A 20,505-nucleotide genomic window follows, 5' to 3' on the forward strand; every position below is an offset into this window, starting at 1 on the left:
ATTATTTTTTATTTTTTAAACAACTGACACCTCCTCCTGAGACCAGGTTGCCCGCTAAGGAGTTCAACATATGAAAACCTCAGCGCCGATAAGACATTGTGGTTTCCTAGGAATGTGGAAGAAGTGATCATTAAAAAAATGTAAACAATTGAAGAGCAATTGTGTTGTATATTAATTCTTCTAACTTGGTAAATCACCGTCCTAACACAAATCACATACAAACTTGGTATTCACACATAACTTTTACAAATTCTGACTTTGCTCTTACTTAAATGCTGTTACTTTTCACATGCAGAAATGGCACTTGTTGATTTGCGACCATTTAATTATTGCCAATTTAAAAAAGAATACACACCCCAAAAGATGTTGAGCTTTTTTCCTAACCCACTCGCAAGGTAAGCGTGGATTTTGAGCAGATTGGGTGAATTATTTTGACCCAGAAGATTGGGGTTTGCTAAAAACGGTCGCCATTTTAGACACAGTATTGTCCCAAACATGGATAGGAAGAGGTGAGTTGAGAACCTGAATATCTCAACAAAAAGTCACACTCTTAACATTTATTAATAGAAACAAGAGTAGCAGACTAGCAGTCCAGTGCTGTGCAATCTTTGAGGCCAAAAGACTTTTCAGGTGTTTTTTGCGTCCTGAATTGCTAAAAATTAACCTTGTTTTCCTTCATCTGAACTATATTTGGAAAAGTGTATACAAAAACATCTATCTTTTTTCTATACCAGATTGAAAAATTAAAAAAAAAAAAAAAAGTACCAGATTTATTTCCCCCTTTGATACAGTGTAAACGGGTTATTGAAAAACATGTTACAAAATACATTTTATTAAAGCGGCACATATATCCAGTACGTACTTTTGAGTTTGATAGCTCAATTGGTCCTCTGCTTGTCTTTTCATTCTAAACTAACAGTCACACGGAATGCTGACAAGAGAAAGTATCTTGGGTTCGGCCAAACAGATACTTTCACTATGGCTTACAGGTCAAAACAAACAAATTGAATTTATCATATAAAATAGGCTGCAACTACAATTGTGGTTGGCTACTGTCAAAATACATTGGTATGATTGTTTTTGTTGTCGTTTTGTTACCCCCGCAAAAATAGCCATGATATGAAAATGGAGAAGTATTGTTTTCACATTTTCCACCATTAATCATTAGTGTAAGGCACTGTGTGCAATATTGTCTCACACATGAAGGATATAAACGAGATTTGGCCACGAAGGTGCAACGCCCTCACCTTGAAAGAAAACGTATAGTTTCTAACCAAGTAGTAGGTTAAAAAAAAGAAAAACACCCGTTCTTAGTGGTATCATAATAATAACCTTTGAGGTTGTGCATATTAGCACAAGAACATCCCAGAAACTTGATTTGGCGCTTTGGGAGGACAAAGAAAATGATCCCGTGCCAACAGTCAACGATTCAAGTCCATTCTTACATCTTTAGAATGGAACATCTTTGCATTTATCAAACATCTGACTTCCCATTCTAATACGATACAGAACTGGTGCTGGTCTTACAGTAAGAAGTTTTTCAATAATGCTCAAGACCTACTACCGTTTAAAAAATGTTAAAGAGAGAAAGGTGACGTTAAAACAAAAAGTCGGAGTCTCAGAACTCATCGTCTTCTGAGCTGAGGTAGTTCTGCTTTTTTCTCACGTTCCAGTGCAAACACTGGGCCAGGCTCTCGAACCAGTCGTTGACCGGGTTGCGGAAGCAGATACAAGGAACGGGGAAGCAGGAAGTTGTGATGGCAATACTGCAGCAATGAGAAAAACAAAGAAAGAGATTCCGAGGTCACATGAGACTGACAGACTTCCTTGTGAAGCAACACTGTGAATTTGTACAATGATTATGCAACAAATCAAAGCAGGTAATTGACATCGTGGGAGTTACACAAAAGAAGAGGTGCTTTGAATGTTCAGATTGGATTAGCGCATTTGAGTGCAAAGCTAGTTCCACTTCCAATTCCAAATGGTGTCTGTACACAGACCCACCTATCTCCGTGACAGATCTCCTGTCGCCGTCTTCCGTCGAATGACACCCATGCTGTGTTTCTGGCATCATGTGACAGCATTATCTAGGAAATGACACACGTCACATGAATTTTTTTTTTTTTTTTTTTTTTAAAGAAACACTTGAACCTACATTTTACAATATCTCTATTAACCCATTATTTAATCTAATATGTATTTTATTTGAATAAATTTAGTGGACGTAACTATACTTTGGCTAGCAAGTTGTATTGCGTGTGCTCATGTCCACTTAAAAAAATCTCGCAATTGGCTTGAGTCAATTGTGTACGTACTTTCAACTCCACTCCGGCAGGCACCACGATGGGTCTGAAAGAAAGGGAGTGCGGGCAGATGGGAGTGATCATAATAGCTGGAACGTTGGGGTGAATCATGGAGGCCCCTGCAGCCACGGCATACGCTGTACTGCCCGTAGGCGTGGACACGATCACGCCTATGGGAACAAGAAATGTAGCATTGCAGGTTCAAGACTAATATAAGACTTTGTTGAGCCACTTTGATCAAATAAAAACTTTCATTTAGTCAAACATGACTGTTAGGAGACTTTGCAATGCAGAAGTAAATTTTTAAGAACTGGTGATAGTTTCTTTTTACTACTTCGACATCCATTTACAAAAAACCCTGTTTACTGTTTACATTATAGACACAACAGCCACATTATATACTTTACCCCTCACACACACACTTGAAACATACGTTAACCACTCTTTGGAGGGAAATCAACAAAGATCTAAGTGCAGGCATCCAACCCCCACGAAAACCTATCATCCAAAATGGATTGAATTGAAAACATGACTACATGCTTTACGTGACTTGTAAAACGACTGCATGTCAGACGCATTAACCTGTTTGAAGCAATTTTGTAATCAGCTCCATGCATTGCTATTTGTCCGTCTGATTGCATTTTCAACCCATTCCTAATGACATGGAGCAGCACATGGACTAATCGACTAGACAAACATCACTTCAGCAACATGCGTATATATTTTCATTTGTCAACAATTTTGCAAAGATTGCACTGGTCTGTCAGTATATATGTACGAGCTGTCACCCCGCTGGAAATATAATTTTGCTTCAACATGTTAATGCTTCTGTTTGACATCATTTTTTTGTTAAATACATATATGCAAACTTGTTCTTGTTATCATTGATTTCGGCGGTTATGAGTCCAAGGGTGTGTCAGGTGTGACCTTTAAAACAACGTGATTGTTACGAGGAGCCAGTTGGCATGGGCCTATATGTTGAACGATTAACGTGCCTTTGCTGGGGAACTTTCCAAGAACATATTTGCACTTCTTGATTTGAGCCTCCTACAGCGTAGCGGCAATGCTGCTGAGCTGAAGGTGTTTCTTTATTTCTTAGGGTTACGGTTTCAAATCCCACTCCGCTATTATGGTTTAATTTTTTTACTATATTTACAATTTCTTGCAGCTAGACTGAAGTTGTAAAGGAAGTTTTGTTTGTTTATTGAATAATTCACCTATTGAAGAATTTTGACAGATAGCGTGTATATCAAACTTTGATGGATGTGTTTGACAAATAAAATAAAATCATGAAATATTGCAACACAGGACCATGATCATAATTAATTAAACAGACAAATAATTAAATATGTACATATTCGTACATACAATCAATGCTAATTTAACTAATGACACATTGACTTGTTTTATTCCCTATCTAATTACTAATAATTGAAACATTGGTTTAATTAATGATATTTTTAACTAAACTTTTAGTGGCCTATTTATTTATTTTTAATTGTGGCCCTGTCAGTCCTCCACATTAAAATTCTTCTAATTAATTCAATACTTTTTCTATTTGAGTCTAACCTAAAAATAACAATTACTACTTCTTTGCAGGGTTTTACACATAGTAGTGTTGTCTTTTGATTATGTGATTATTGATGTTTGATTATGAGTCATTTACATTCATATGCAAAGGTTTGGGCACCCCAAATCATTTTCAAGATTTTCCTTTATAAATCATTGGTTGTTTGGATCAGCAATTCCAGTTAAATATATCATATAGCAGACAAACAGTGATATTTGAGATGTGAAATGAAGTTTATACAGACTTTAGGGATGATGAAATGTGTCATTGCACCGTGTTGCAGCTCGGAAATGTTTTGAAATACCGGTGTCTCAAGATAAAAAGTACATTGAGCAGACTTTACAGCGTCACGAAAACACACACCCTTGTTAAGTCTAACATAAGTGAAGAGGTATGAACAAAGGCCAAATTCTGTGTGGGAGACAAATTATGTGCTTGCTCACCATCTCCCTGCACGGTGGTGATAAGGTGGCCATCCAGGAAAAGGTCCACGTTGGAGATGTAGGAGGAGGGGCCTCTGTCCACTACCACCTCATTCAACACCTCAAACATGTAGAGGGACAGCGTGCCATGACATTTCACATCTGTACCTCATGTCAGCGTGTACTAGCTCAAAATGTCAGCGTCTACTAGCTCAAAATGGCTTTTGGTGAGGCTGCCACAACATGTGCATTTATTTCAAAAGTCACACTTCCACTGCAACTCAGCTCTGCTCATTAGCTTTCCACTTAGAAAAAGGTGCTGTGGGAAACTACAACAACCCATTTAAGGGTAGAATGGGGGCAGCAAGAAAACAGACCCTCGCAGCAAAATGGAGATTCCCGTATTCATGAATAATTTCAATAAATCATTGAATACAACTGCTAAAAAAAAAAAAAAAAAAAAAACCTGCAACAATTACTACTGGATTCTTGAAAATGCAGGCCGAATTACAGAATAGGGTGTGGGCTGTGTGTGGCTCGTATACCATACCTCACGCCTGGGATAAGATAAAGTCAGCATGTGCACGCATTTCATTTTTTTAATTGTCTGTGTTCATGCTTAACGTTAGTCCTCTGGCATTAGATTGATACATTTGGAACACAAAAAATACCTTCAGGCGTAATGTGCTTTTGTTAATGGAAAAGCGTGAACAGCAAGTTCAGCTGCAGTACTGAACTGTAGTACTGCACCTTGATAGAATGGAATGTAATTAAAGACTAAATGAACACAATAATTGTCAATGGAAATAAATTAAAAATAAACATAACTCCCATAACACAACCGTCTGTCAAATCTTATCAGATCATGTTGTAAACTGTTTTGGATGATTCTATCAGTCAATACTCACTGTATCAGACAATTTTCCGATCACTCTCAAGGAAGCACATCTGAGATTACTTATTACTCTTGCTTGGTACCGTTTTAAATCAAACCAAATATACCTGCTGGTTGATAATGTTGAGCTGCTCAACTCAAACGGACAGGTGTCATGCAAAGAGCTGACTTGATGTTATCAAGGGGAAGAACTGCTCTAGCAGCTTTGGATTCCAGGTATGTAAACAAGTTGGATTTGAGCTTGTAATGTATCGTGTCTATGGTTGTGCAGAAGAGCGGTGTGCAATGAGCAGTGCTGACATTACCTGATAGTTTGTGGCTTTGCGGCCAACGTCCATTTCGCCATTGGTCAGAATAACACCCTTTTCCCTATCCCGGTGCACGCGCACTTTCAAGCGACTTCTTAGCACTATGGCTGCATTACCTAAAACAGTGCTTATTTTAGAAATGACAGTGTTTTTCAGCCTGTCTCTAAAGCTGTTTGTTGGAGCAGCATATGATACCTTCAATAACTTGAGTGACCTGAGATTGATAGGCGTCAAACTTGAAAGGTGTCAGGAAGCCAAGGGAGCCCAGATGGAAGGCCATCACTGGTGGAACGCTCTCCTGCATGGCGATGATAATGCATAAAAGATTGAAGAATTGGGCTTCACAAAACTGACTGTGATAATACACACAGTAAGACATGTACCTGAAAAAGCGAAGACGCGTAGAGCAAAGTTCCGTCTCCACCAAGACAGATGATGAAGTCCACACGGTTGGAGATGTCGTCAAGCTCTATGAAACACAAAGGTACACTATTAATAAGTGACGCGCGCGCGATCACACACGCGCACATACGCACACGCACGCACGCACGCACACGCACGCACACGCACACACGGTAACATATACAAAACAGGTTAGCCATGCAGTGTTATAGCTCAATTAATATTACACGCTTAAACATTTTAAAAATTTATTAAGGGTGGTGTCTACGCAACAAAAGGGACATAATTTTATGCATACATTTATCAGAATTGTGAAGTTGATATTAGTTATTGCTGGTTGACTTTTCCTTTGAAGTGCATGGGACTGTTATATAAGTATAATAAGTATACATATATAATAAGTACAATATATCAGTATAATATGTAAGTATTACATATTATACTGATATATTGATATATACAGGCGGCTCGGTGGCACACTGGGTAGCACGTCCACCTCACAGTTAGGAGGGTGCGGGTTCGATTCCACCTCCGGCCCTCCCTGTGCGGAGTTTGCATGTTCTCCCCGAGCCCGCGTGGGTTTTCTCCGGGCACTCCGGTTTCCTCCCACATCCCAAAAACATGCTTGGTAGGCCGATTGATCACTCCAAATTGTCCCTAGGTGTGAGTGCGAGTGCGAATGGTTGTTTGTCTCTGTGTGCCCTGCGATTGGCTGGCAACCGGTTCAGGGTGTCCCCCGCCTACTGCCCGATGACGGCTGGGATAGGCTCCAGCACGCCCGCGACCCCCGTGGGGACTAAGCGGTTCAGAAAATGGATGGATGAATATGTAAGTATAATAATATAATAGCCTTCTGTATATTGGTAAAACAAAATAAGACACACATGTTTTGTCCTTATTAAAAACATCTTTTCATGATACATCTTTAGGTTTGGAAGTACATGGTGCTATGTGGCCACCCAGCCACGCTGATGAAAAATTGTGGCTCGCTCCATTATTTAAGAGTTGTTTAAGGTCTTCATACCTTCTCTGAAAGTGCAGAAATTCTTTGTAAGGGTCTTAAAGTTGTCATCGCCAGAAATAGCTGGGTCGTCCAAAACTTTCTGTTCTACATAAACAACCATGTTTTTAACCTAAAACACAAAAACAGAGACACAAGAGGAGCCATTTAACATGTGCATAACACCAGTGCCAACTGTTCAGCATCCACCTCTCTGCCACACCTCAGTGAGGAATATGCAGAGCTCCTTGAAAGGCTGAAGCAGGGACGCGTCTCGGATCTTCTTGATGACGAGGACACTCTTGGGGGGCGTGTTCCAAGTCAGCCGTTGGGTGGCGGGATCTTGAATGTGCCTGGTAAACATGTAAACAAAACCTTTAACAACACATGAGCCTGGCCTCTTAGGCTGATGTAAGGCCTCTTAAGGAGCTGAAGCGTATGCAAACAGCATTGTGTGGCCGCGATCCTATTAGGCTTAAGGTCTGCAGTAGAATCTCATGCGCCGTCTGCTGGGCTTCACCCTTTTGCAAACACTTGACAGCAATTGACAGATATTTTGGGCATGACACAACCAAAGACAGGGCATAGTGACAGCATATGAATTAGAAAGAAGATGATTACACAAAGCAAATAGGAATTCATTTTTTATTACAATTTTGGGATAAAATGTTGGAAAAAAGATCTGTGGGAACACCACGTTTCAAATTATTATGCAAATGTTTTTTCAGTTTTAGAGCCGCTGTTCCTCTACATTGAGAGGAGCCAGATAAGGTGGCTCGGGCATCTCACCAGGATGCCTCCTGGATGCCTCCCTTGGGAGGTGTTCCGGGCATGTCCTACCATCAGGAGACCCCGTGGATGACCCAGGACACGCTGGAGAGAGTATGTCTCAGCTGGCCTGGGAACGCCTTGGGATGAGCTGGACGAAGTGACTGGGGAGAGGGAAGTCTGGGGGTTCCTCCTAGAGCTCCTGCCCCCGCGACCCGACCCCGGATAAGCGGAAGAAGGATGATATATAATGGATATAATGGATGGATATAATGGATGGATGGATGGATGGATGGATGGATGGATGGATGGATGGATGGATGGATGGATGGATGGATGGATGGTTGGATGGATGGATGGATGGATGGATGGATGGATCAACATCCGTGTTTTTTTAATTAGTGTATGCAAATAGTACTCAGCCTAAATTTTAAGTTTTTAAACAAACCTCCAAATGCAAACAGTATTTTAAAAATCTAATGTGTGTCATTTGTTGAGTTTGCAGATGCATAATTTGATAAAATAAATGTAAAAGACCAAACACTATTTGTGATTTGGATTTTGGAAAACCAAAATCAAGCGAGCTTTTGCCCTTCTGCTCCATGGATGGATGGATGGATGGATGGATGGATGGATGGATGGATGGATGGATGGATGGATGGATGGATGGATGGATGGATGGATGGATGGATGGATGGATGGATCAACATCCGTGTTTTTTTAATTAGTGTATGCAAATGGTACACAAAGAATTCTTGGTTTTCTTTATGATTTTGCTAGGAGCATCAAAAAAATATACATTCACTGAACATCAAGCCAAATATTTTGGGCAACTGAAATAAGGCCTCCACAAACTCAAAGTCAACAAGCAACTTGGCCTTATGTGATTAATATTTTAACATTTGAAAGCTTAAATTAAACAGATCTCATACTTTCACCTAACACGTGCCTTTTTTTCTTAGCTCAAGGCCATTTGAGCTGTTGCACATTAGTTTCTGCACGCCACTGTGACATTTGGGCTAGTCACATGTGGAAGCTAGTGGGCTCATATCCAATTAAACCTGACTAGCAAAATCAATGAGAGGGTTGTTTTTTGATTTTACATATGCTATGACTGTGCTGACAAATCCTGGCTCACACCCAAAATCAAATGGGACAGGCTCCAGCTCACCCGTGACCTCAATAAAGACAAGGAGAACGAAAAATGGACAGATGAACAGATGGATAAACAAAAGAAAAATCTCAGATTGCTGGATAATGATGTTTTTGGATACATTAAATTCTGTTCAGATACAGTATTTAAAATGGGGTTAGAGCAGTTGTTGGTGTTTACTTGCTTAGTGGTCCTTCAATGAAGGACCCAGCCCAAATCGTCCTCACTTCGACGTGAACTCGACGTGAAGTGTGAAAAGAATGTTGGCTTGGGGCTCAATACAGAAAAAAATTAAAAATTGTTATGAGAGCTGTGGGAACGCATGCGTGCAAACTGTATTAGTCATGAATCAGGATGCTTTAGAAGATTCTAACAGCTAAAGTTTCTCTTAATTCATTCATGTTGAGGGTCAATTCGACCCATTTCAAAACTTAAATAGCTAGATTTTTTATAATCTAAGAAGAGTGACAAACTCTTAATGCCACCATTCAACAACATTCACATGGGTTTGCGTTCTGATTCTGTTTAGTTTATATCAAACATTTTATCAGAGGCATTTTCTATTGATATTGATCATGTGTCAATGGTGATTCATATTAATTTTATGTTAAGCATGGACTTTGCAGGGAAAGATTTTTTTAAATATTGTTTTCCCTCAAAAGAAGAACTGATTCATTCTCCACCCCAACCCCTCGATGGTGCAGGCACTTTCGAATGCAGAAGTTTAACAACTACAAAACATGAGTTGGGGAACTTTATTACGATATACAGTAGCAGTTACATAACTTCCCTTCATTGACCAATGGAAATAAGTAATCAATTAAAAAATGCAGTCATTTATGTTTATTTATGTATTTAAATATTAATTTCATATTTTTAATATTAGTAAATTTCGTACTCATTTTAACCTTCTGCCACATTGCGCAAGGGTGTCATACTCTTTTTTTTGTCACGGGCCGCATTATAATCATAGTTTCCTTCGGAGGGCCATTATGACTGTCATTGCTATACATGATATACAGTAGGCTACAGGCTACACAACAAACTGATAACAAGTTTTGAAACAAGTAAAAACTGCTCAAGTATTTTAAAAAGATGCATGGTGATAGAAATTGAGCAATATCTCTAAAAAGTGAAGACAATTTGCAATTTTTGTATTGACACATGAAGTCGATGCAAAATTTGACTTCGCGGGCCACATAAAATGATGTGGCAGGCCATATCTGGATTCCAGGCCTTGAGTTTGACACCTATGCTATACAGTGTACCCTCAGTATCCACGGGAGGATATGGACTGGGTCGACCTGGGAATAGTGAATACTTGCATATAATTGATACCCATTGAAATGCAACAATGAGGCAGGGGGGTGAAATAGAAAAATATATTTTTTAAAGAAATGAGGGGGGGAATAATAATAATATGAGAATTCATGGCTGCCAACCCTTGAGTTTCTAATGGTCCACTCTATACTTCTAGCGCCCACTGGCAGTTGCCATAATTAACAGAGTTCATGCATTACAGATTTCCGGGGCATTGGCAATCTCAAGGTGCATGTGTTAAGAGAAACGGAATTCAATTTGGATAAAATAAAATAAAAAAGTGGATAAAATCAATACAGGATCAATGGACGCTACAGCTTATTGTTTACTTTTCAAACTTGCAGCAGACCTGTGCGACGTCATGCACTCTGTGGTCATGACGCCTCTGATCCACTGGTGAAATGAGACTGATTGATCTAGGTAGGAATATTTGTTATAGTTGTATTATTATCATCAATGTTTGTGATTTATTTTGTTGTGTTATGTTATGTTATACTGTATGCTCTGTAAAGCAACAGCTGTTGTGAAAGCACTATATAAATAATGGTGTACTGTATGTGTGGCATATAAAAAGTTATGGTGCAAAGTTTAAGGACCGTATGGATGGAAGAATGGATCACACCACTCTCCACAATAATTGGTTCATCATTAAAAATGAAATGCTATGCAACAAATCACATTGGTAAAGTCATATTACTTTTATCACAAACCTTTTGAGACGGACGGGATCAACAGCGGCTCTGCTGTTGCCACTACTTAGCACATCTTGATTTTCAATTGCATCACGATGCGATCAAAACCCCAAAATTCAAATTCGTCTTCAATTAGTAACATAGATAAATGATTATGCCAGTCCTTAAATGTAATGCAGCAACTGTTGGTAGTGAACCTCCACATGATTTAAAACAGCCAGATTGCATTGAAACCCAATCAAACGCTGACATCTGTAAACTGCCGCAATTTCAAATATCAGGACCTCAAACAGAGATAACCTATGATCCATTCATCAAGCTCCTCATTGAACACCTCAATACAAGCCCCGCTTCAGCAAGCAAAACCAGACAGTACCGAGTTGGATATTCCTCACTCACCACTGCAAGGGTTAATCTTTCACTCAGCCTGCATATACTGACACAGCAAAGATGCTTAAATAGTCCTCTCACCATTTCCATACTTTGTTCTTCTTACTGCCCGCTGACTCCTGAAGTACCACCTTCATGGCTGTACACATGTGACACGCTTGGAAGTCACTTCAGTCTACAGACAAAGCTGGGGAATGGGGATCTCTTAGAACGGCAAAAACATCCTTGAAGCCGAGATGAGCCTCTGTCCACTGTGAGGGCCTCTGCGTGTGCGAAGAGGGGGTGTGTCGGGGGGCAGGGCGCAGCAAACAACCTTACGAGCTAGACTCACAAGTGCTATATTTGTCCCAGTGAGGACTTAACACTAAACCCTTCGAGTGCGTTCTCTTGCTGAATCAAACTTCTCGCTTGTTTTAAGCTTCCTCTCAGCCAAGCCCACTCAGCTCTCTGCTGGCCACACCCATTTCAGGGAAGTCTACATTCATTTATTTTTCAACAGGTGTGTTTAACAGAGCTCAGTTGAAGACTGCTTTTGCCCAGAAGGGCTTCATTCACTGTAATGATACGCCGCTTTCAAACAGGAAGAACAGTTCCCGACAGGTCTAATGTGTGCAAGAGCGTTTCAAAACAAATGAAACAAAGAGACAATAGGTTCTACTTTATGCTCTAGTTAAAGATGGAAAGGTTTAAGACCACCTCCCGGCAGGAGGAAGTAAATTACACAAAATTACCTTATGACGTATTTTTGGAGTTTATTATTGCACTTGCCCACTTTGCATTTAACCATTGTTTGTAACATTTAAATGTACCTTTCATGTTATACAAATGTTTGATATTCATGGTAAGAAATGGAGTTGGAAATGGCTTGTCACCACTCCACAGAAACAACAAATGTTATGTGCTTCGTGCTGTCATCAAAGTAGGTCAGGTGAAATCATCAGTCAAGGCGTGTGCGTGCTTTTGTGCGGTAGAAACGCAACAGTGGAAGCAGACCATAACTGAGAAGTCTGCGCTTGTTGTAAATTATATTTGCCGCTGAAGGCTTTAAACTTTTCAAGAGGTATTACTAAATATTTCCAAAACCACAAACTTGCAGCTACATGACCTGCTGATGGCGTTTTCTACATCACGAGATTATGCAACATCAAGTTTCAAATTAATAAAATCAAAGTGGGAGATCTTTTTAAAATTGATTCCGTCACATAGGATTTCTGAATACCGTAATTCCGTGAGTATAAATGTCCCCCCCTAAAAGAAATCATGCAAAAAAATCAAGATGGACTTCTACATAGAGCTGTGGGGGGAGGCGAAAGGATGAATCAACATGTTGCATCAATCACTGACTACCCGTTATCTTGCAAATGAGTGCCAAAGTAATGAGAAGATCATCGTTAAATTTTTGGGCATGGGTACCAGCTAACTGGAGGAGCATTATATTGCATATACATGAGTAGAGACAAAAAAAACAAAAAAAAAAAACATTTTTGAAGGGTGATTTGGGTGGGTTAGGGTTATATTTGCGAGCCTATTGTACTGGAGAAAGGACAATACACCTGCAAATGGTTTGTATGAAAACAGGTGAGGTCATGCTCACAACCGCTGTGGAACTTGGCATTATCTTGCATATAAAGCAGAGACAATGATAAAAGAACAAAGCAGTCAAAAGATTTCATTCCACTGATGATGGGCACATTATTGAAATTCACTTTAGGGTGTGGGCAGGAGATCAAAGGAACCAAGATGAATGCTGGAGCACAAAGTGATGGTCAAAAAACAATAAAGAGGCGACCTGCAGAATTGCCAGAATCTCAACCGCAGCCCTTTCGTAGGGTCAACAAGGAGTGTGGGAAGGAGGTGAAAGCAACCAAGATGAATGCTGGAGCACAAAGTAATGGTCAAAAAATAATAAAGAGGTGACATACAGTATTGCCAGTATCACAACCGCACCCCTTCCTTAGAGAGTCAACAAGGGTTTATCATTTCCAGTTTGGCGAAGTGAACAATGCTTCATGAACTTGACTGGTGCAATACTGAGTATGAAAACGATTTTAAAACATTGTACTGAATAATAATTTAGCCCTGCGAGAAATGTTTGACTAGTTAAAAAATATATATATATACCGTATTTTTCGGACTATAAGTCGCGTTTTTTTTTTTTTTCTATAGTTTGGATGAGGGAGTGATTTATACTGAGGAGCAACTTGTATGTGAATTTTTTCACAAATTTTCAAAATTAAAAAAAAAACCAACAAAAAAGTGAAACCGCAAGGTTGTGCAAGGGATTACTGTAATTTGAACTTCAAGTGACGTCAGCGGTGCGGTGCGGCGGTTATTTACATACAGGACAAAGATTCGATCATGGGATGACGAAGATGACGAAGGGCCCCACATATAACTGGCATCATTAGCAGCTTTGTTTGTAAGTGACACGGAGGATGAAGAGTTTGAAGGATTTAATGATTTGGAGGGACACAGAAGGTTTGAAAAACTGTTATAGCTTTTACGCACGCCTGGTCCTACTCTACGGAGCTCTCTTTCACCTCCGTGGATGGAAGTCGGGGGCCGGCGCTCGGCCGGGTGGCTGTCCGGGGACGGTGGATGGGCTCGGACATGGCTTTTACGCACGCCCGGTCCTACTCTACGGAGCTGTCTTTCAACCCCGTGGATGGAAGTCGGGGGCCGGCGCTTGGCCGGGTGGCTGTTCAGGGACGGTGGATGGGGCTCGGACACTGATCCTCTGCACGCCCAGTTCTACTCTCCGTAGGTCCCAGCCACCTCCGTGGCTGGAAGTGCCACCTCCGGGGATGGAAGTCCACGCCGCCACACGCCTGGAAGTCGACGCCGGTGCTTGAGGCCGTGTGGCGGTGAACTATTTATGTTATAGTTATTTGATGTATTTTATTTCGTGTAGCAACTTGTATATATTTTTATCGTTACAGTTCAGCAGTTGTTGGCTCGTTGAACTCTTGTTTTGTTAAATAAAGAGCCGTTTACCAAACCCACATCTTTCCTGGTACTTTGTTAACGCTACAATATAGTTATATACTCGATCTGTGGAATAACGACGAGGCCGACGTCAGCGGCGCACGCGCGGCGTTGTTGACAAAGGATGAGGAATTTGATCGATGGATTTAATGATTTGGAGTGACACAGATGGTTTGATAATATTATTGCTTATATAATAGTTATTTGATATTTAATTTATATATCATTATATGGGCTTGTGGAATATCTTGAAGTGCAAGCGCCGTCAGCGGCGCACACTCGACCGGCATTGTTGACATAAAGGACGATCGATGGATTTCATGAATTGGAGTGACACAGATGGTTTTATAAATGTGTTATTTATGTAATAGTTATTTGAATAACTCTGAATGTTAGGTCAGGCCCATTCTCAGCTCTTCGTTTGTGTTTATGTTATGTTAGCATACCTATCGCTTCGCCCAGGGGTGCCCAATACGGTCATATATATATATATATATATATATATATATATATAAAATAAATTATTTTTTTTTAGTGGGTAGATCTTTGTGACTTGGTCATTTCAAAAGTAGCTCGCGAGCTGAAAATGTTTGAGCACCTCTGGCTTAGCCTGTTGTTGCTCGTTCATGTCTGTTCTTGGTGTTGGAGTTTGTCGAATACATTTTTAATTTTTATTTTTTGCTAACAATAAACAAATGGTACCAAATTAGCAAGCACACATTGTGCCAACTACACACTAATGGTAAGAATGAATAACATATCACGCATTTGCTTTCTCTGTGTACAAGATAGGGTTATGACAGGTTGACGTCATTGTTGTTTAGCATAGTTCTGCAAACATTTCCATTGTAACGTCCAGATTTCTCGCTCAAGAATAGTTCTTCTGAGGTCTCCCTCTAACTGCCTTCCCTCGGTTGTCCTCCACACTGACAGTTAACCTGTGGCTTATTTCTACTGCTCAGACTGATTGCACTGATTAATTAGTTTTGTCCTGTGAAAGTGTGGCCAGACAGTCGCAGAATAGAATACTAATGCGTGCATGTGTCTTGTTTTTGCGAGGAGTGTGTTTACAAGTCTGCAAAATGAGTGTTGGGCAGTTACAAAATTGCAAATTCAGTGCAAAGCAGTGTTTGTGCTTAGAGTTTTCCAAACATTCTGAGTGGTTTTGTGATAAATATTACTAGTTTTAGACATTGCAATACAAGCATCACTATTAGAGCTTAACCACTGAGAAAAAAAATACCTAATCGTACGTACAATATATTATTTATTACAAAAGAATTGTTGGATACTACAAATCTATTCTTGTAACCTTCTGAGAATAAAACATTTTTTTCTGAAAATAGCCATAATCTTGGACCAGAAAAAGAACTAGATTAAAACTGTAATTTGAACCAGTCACAGCCAAAACTGCCACACAAACAGTTTGTATTGTCGTAATTGAGCAGTAGCATTAACAAATATTTACATGGAAGACATAGAAGGATTTTCAGCATATTGTAATTTCTCTGTAACAGACGCAACCATTTCCACATTCACAAACGGTGGAAGGTAAATAAAAAACTACTCAACTATTCAATCAACACTGAGATTGAACTCAACCAGCCATGCCTTATGTCTGCTGTTGTCACATGTCAGGGTACATAGTTAGGATAGGCCAGCTAAATTCAAATGTTACAATAATGCCCTGCTGTACTTACATTACTGTGTGTGGATTCTGTAGCATGCATGCCTTTGGGCCAAATGTAGTCACAGGGCTTGGTCCATGTAGAGACTGGGTCCTCCTGAAGGGAAAACAAAGAGCATCAGACAATACGATTATCTTGAAAGAATCAAATATAAAGACTTGGTTGGACCTGCGGTATAGGAAGAAAGCACAAGCTATCTGTCTTTTATGGAAGGTCAAAGAAGCATTAAAAAACATGAAAATGACAAAGTGAATGCTGCATCACAAAAGACAATCCTATTTGTTCTTTCACAGTGGGGGTTATTATGGGGCTGAAGAAGCATGCAAATACAGCAGCGCTATATATAATTTGAGTTGAGATACAGTGATATCTAGTGGATTTTTTTAGCATAACATTGCTCAGCCAAGAGGAAACTATGGCTCAATCAGCTTGAGTTCCTTAAGTTTGCCACTACTCTTTTTGAGATCTTATGACCGAAAATATATTTAACCAAAAGGTTGAAACGAAGCAAAAGATTTCACTTTTGCTTAACGCATAGTCTACAAAATATTTTGTTTTACAACATTTTTGACAAGGTGGGAAGAATAAGAGTTGAATGATGGGAAAATGTTAGATTGCATGAAATGTGGACCTGATTATACACGAGATAGCCACAACATTATTGTGTTATACAATAATCATAGCTGTATGAAATTCTACCTTTACAAAGAAAATGTCAAGTGTGTGTGTGTATATATATATATATATATATATATATATATATATATATATATATATATACATATACATATATATACATATACATATATATACATATACATATATATACATATACATATACATATACATATATATATATATATATATATATATATATATATATATATATATATATATATATATATATATATATACACACATATACATACACACACACACACACACACACACACACACACGCACGCACACGCACACACACGCACACACACACGTACACACCTACACCCACACGCACGCTTCTAAAACACTATAACAATGTTGTCATATCCCACAGATGAGTGTCACTGAGAAAGGGTGGATATTGACAAAATGTCAACATTAAGTTATTCAAGTATACAGTAAAAGATGGAACAATTCAGCTGGACGTTGACAACATAGGAAAACAATGTCTTTCAATTTCACTTCCTACACAGAAAAATCCCATTGGAGTTGCTAAAGCACACCCAGATAGATTTTGCAACATTGATGGTGAACAAATGTCGATGACTACATGGGAATTTATGCAATGTGATGCAATTGAGCTCAGTCACTTGTGTTTTTGAAAATACCACAAATGAAAGACAAAAAAGGGTCTGACAGGGAAGCTGCTGCTCTAGTTGTGTATCTGTACCACTCCCTTCCGTCATCATTAAATATCTCACCTGAGGACGGCAGTCTTGAAAGCAGAAATTTACATACACTTAAAACATATGCTTCCCCCCCTCAATGTCTGATATGAAATCAGACAGATTAAAATCCCTGTTGTAGATGCAATAATATTACCAACATTATTTTGATTTAATAATGATAAAATAATTTAATAATAACAGAATAACATTTTTCACGGCTCTCTTTAAAGTTAGAAATTTAAATACATTGAATTAGTATTTGGTACCATAGCCCTTAAGAAGTTGGCAGGAATTCTGGTAGGTCCCCCTCCCAGAAATGATGTAACTGAGCCAAGTTTGTAGGCTGCTTTATAGCCACTCTAAAATGTTGCCTTTGTTATTCTTTCTAACCAGGTAGGCAGCATGCCTCAAGTCTTTGTCAGTTTGGAAGAACCCATTTGCGGTCAGGTTTCAACTTCCTGGCTAATGTCTTGACATGTTGCTTCAATATTTCTACATAATGCTCTTTCCTCATGATGCCACCCTACAGTGCGATGAAATAGTACACTTGGCTTATTTTTAAATTCTTAAAGTTAAAAGTTAAAGTCCCAATGATTGTCACACACACAACTGGGTGCGGTGAAATTTGTCTCTGCATTTAACCCATCCCCGAAGGGAGCAGTGGGCAGCAGCGGTGCCGCGCCCGGGAATCATTTGGTGATCTAACCCCCCAATTCCAACCCTTAATGCTTAGTGCCAAGCAGGGAGGCAATGGGTCCCATTTTTATAGTCTTTGGTATGACCCGGCCGGGGTTTGAACCCACAACCTTCCAGTCTCAGGGCGGACACTCTACTACTAGGCCACTGAGCTTCCTTTTTTTACATACTTTCCCCACTTTATTGGTGAGAATTTATTCTAGAAAATATCATGCAAAGGTAACTCAAGTAAACACTTTATTGATGAGGATTTCTTCTAGAAAATGTCAGGCAAAGATAACTCAAGGGTTTTAAATGTTTAAAGAAAAACCCAAAACATTCAGCACTACCAGTTGCTGTGTGAAAAAAATACTTGCCCTGCCTCTTAATGAATATTAATGAAATAAAAGTCTGCTGTTATTTTTGTCACTGACCACACCCAAGCCTAATTACTCTGATATCTGTTCCATCAAGAAACCACTGAAATAGAATCATCCAACGAAATAAATTTGGCCAAAATATCCTATAATGCTTACAAAGGTGAGAACTATTAAACATGAATGGAAAAAAAACATTGAGCCGTACTGAACTTTCCCAGGAGTGGCCTGTTACAAAATGACCCGACCAGCGACAATTCATCAAGGTCACAAGGGACCCTAGACAAGAACTGCTGGCCTCTCTTGCCTCAGAGAAGATCAGTGTTCATGATTAGCGTTCCAATGTAAAAACCACTGCAGACCAATAGTACAGACTTCTGAACCCCCTCCCCTAAAAAGACAAACAGGAAAGGTTTTGAGGGGTGTGCTTCTCGTGAGATCTGCTGTAAAGGCAATACAACATTTTGGAAAAAGAACATCGTACCAACTGTTAAACATGGTGGTAGTGTGATTTAGTGGGGCTGCTAGACTTATTCGGGACTTGAACAACTTGCTGCGATTGATGGAACCATGAATTCTGCACTTTACCAGGAAATGCTGAGGGACAATGCTCGGCCATAAGTTTGTAACCTCAACCTGACCACGCCCCCTCATACTCTCCGCCGTATTAAAAACACACCAATAATTAGAGTGATGGTAAAGGCATTTGAAATGGGACTTACTTGTACTCAGACGAGCTGGTGGCTGAGGAAGTGCTCAGGCTGCGGGTCTTCTTGCTGCGCCGGGCCAGGCGCCCAGTAATATTCCCTCCATCACGCGCAGACCAGCAGTAAGGAGCCGCTTTCACTCGCACCTCTTCTCCACCGTCCATCTCAATATCCAACGGGATACATTCATCATTCATAGTCTAACACTTTAAGATGGAGTCAACTTTTCATCGAAGCATCAATTACGTACCACAAAGCGCTAATAAACCGCAATAATTTGCAAAACCTCAACCAAAAATGAGCTATCATGGGGTGCAATATATGTTCACCTTTGTGGTACTTCATTGGCTGGGTTAGCGATTTAAGCTTGACAAAAATAAGAAAATAATGGCCATACGCTTAAAAAATACGTAGTTCCACACGAAGGGACTATATTATGTCGCTGTCGTTGGATGAACAAAGTTACATATATCTCCAGATCTTCTACATTATGTAAGTGCGGCTCAGGCAGCTCTGTTGTGACGTACGCTAGTTATATTGCTTAAAATACTTTGACACTGCTCAAACATATAATTGCTTGAATAAATAAGCAATTTGGGGGTGAAGCCTTAGTGTTGATCATGAGACCTACTCAGATTTGAGCGATGAGCAACAAGTGACTGAATGATGACCGATCCAACTGCCGTAGCGCTAACAATGCTACCACGAAGCTATTTTGCAAAATACCGTTGACATACAGTGCAAAAACTAACAGCTTGCACTCTATTACCTGAGTTTAGCTTGTCCTCACGATGTTCCAGTCGGCGACACAAATGCGGATCTTACTTCACCGTCGTAGAGTTTGACCCTCGCTCAATGGTCATTACCAATTCACCATCTTAACTTCGTCAACTATCAACAGTCACCACTTCCGGGTAGGCACAGACCAATCAGGTAGCGTACATTCGTGACGCAGTCGGTAATTCAAATGGATTCCAAATGTGGTAAAGGTAAATCACCTTATTGTAAATTGTATAATTCACACAATTTTTATAATTCAGCCTATATATTTGAACTTTGTTGTAAACTTATTACTGTGTTCATTAATTCCAACATTACTAAACGGAACAAGCATTTTTGGGACGTGATCTCGTTAAACTTGAGCATAGAGTTCATGTGACTGGTGCATGGACTCCACTGGGTACAATCGGCCGCAGGTCGTCATTTCACACTCTATCCATCAGATGGCGACCGAGATCCGAAGTCAGCAGGTTCAACAGGGGTTATGAGGCAGGTCGAAAAGTTGATTTATACTCTGGAACTTGAACAAAAATATTTGAAACCGAGCAGCAAGAAGCAATTAAGTGTCACAGTTACACATCGGAAGACAATGCACAGTCAACATGTTCAGATGCTACAAATCACCAAGTAATGAAAAATAAGAATGCAAGCCAGCGGGCTAGAACAGTGAATAAGAAATTGT

At 39.7% G+C, this 20,505-nt stretch overlaps 1 protein-coding gene across 2 annotated transcripts; it reads right to left on the bottom strand.

The window, feature by feature from the left end:
- Positions 1 to 1,448: 1,448 nt before the first annotated feature.
- nadka (NAD kinase a) lies at positions 1,449 to 19,977 on the bottom strand. 2 transcript variants are annotated; one of them, XM_049754951.2, is made up of 12 exons: positions 19,813 to 19,977; positions 19,059 to 19,207; positions 15,909 to 15,992; positions 7,124 to 7,253; positions 6,925 to 7,033; positions 5,882 to 5,967; positions 5,694 to 5,796; positions 5,496 to 5,614; positions 4,317 to 4,416; positions 2,316 to 2,473; positions 2,005 to 2,087; positions 1,449 to 1,766 (listed from the first exon to the last, which is right to left on the bottom strand). In XM_049754951.2, the coding sequence occupies exons 2-12, from the start codon at positions 19,205 to 19,207 to the stop codon at positions 1,619 to 1,621; spliced, it is 1,269 nt and encodes a 422-aa protein (XP_049610908.1). In that variant the 5' UTR covers positions 19,813 to 19,977; the 3' UTR covers positions 1,449 to 1,618. The 2 variants fall into 2 exon arrangements, with proteins under 2 accessions (XP_049610908.1, XP_049610909.1); XM_049754952.2 differs by lacking the exons at positions 15,909 to 15,992; positions 19,059 to 19,207; positions 19,813 to 19,977 and adding an exon at positions 11,305 to 11,636.
- Positions 19,978 to 20,505: the final 528 nt, after the last annotated feature.

Source organism: Syngnathus scovelli, chromosome 2, assembly GCF_024217435.2.
Source record: "Syngnathus scovelli strain Florida chromosome 2, RoL_Ssco_1.2, whole genome shotgun sequence".
Taxonomy (NCBI): Eukaryota; Metazoa; Chordata; class Actinopteri; order Syngnathiformes; family Syngnathidae; genus Syngnathus; species Syngnathus scovelli.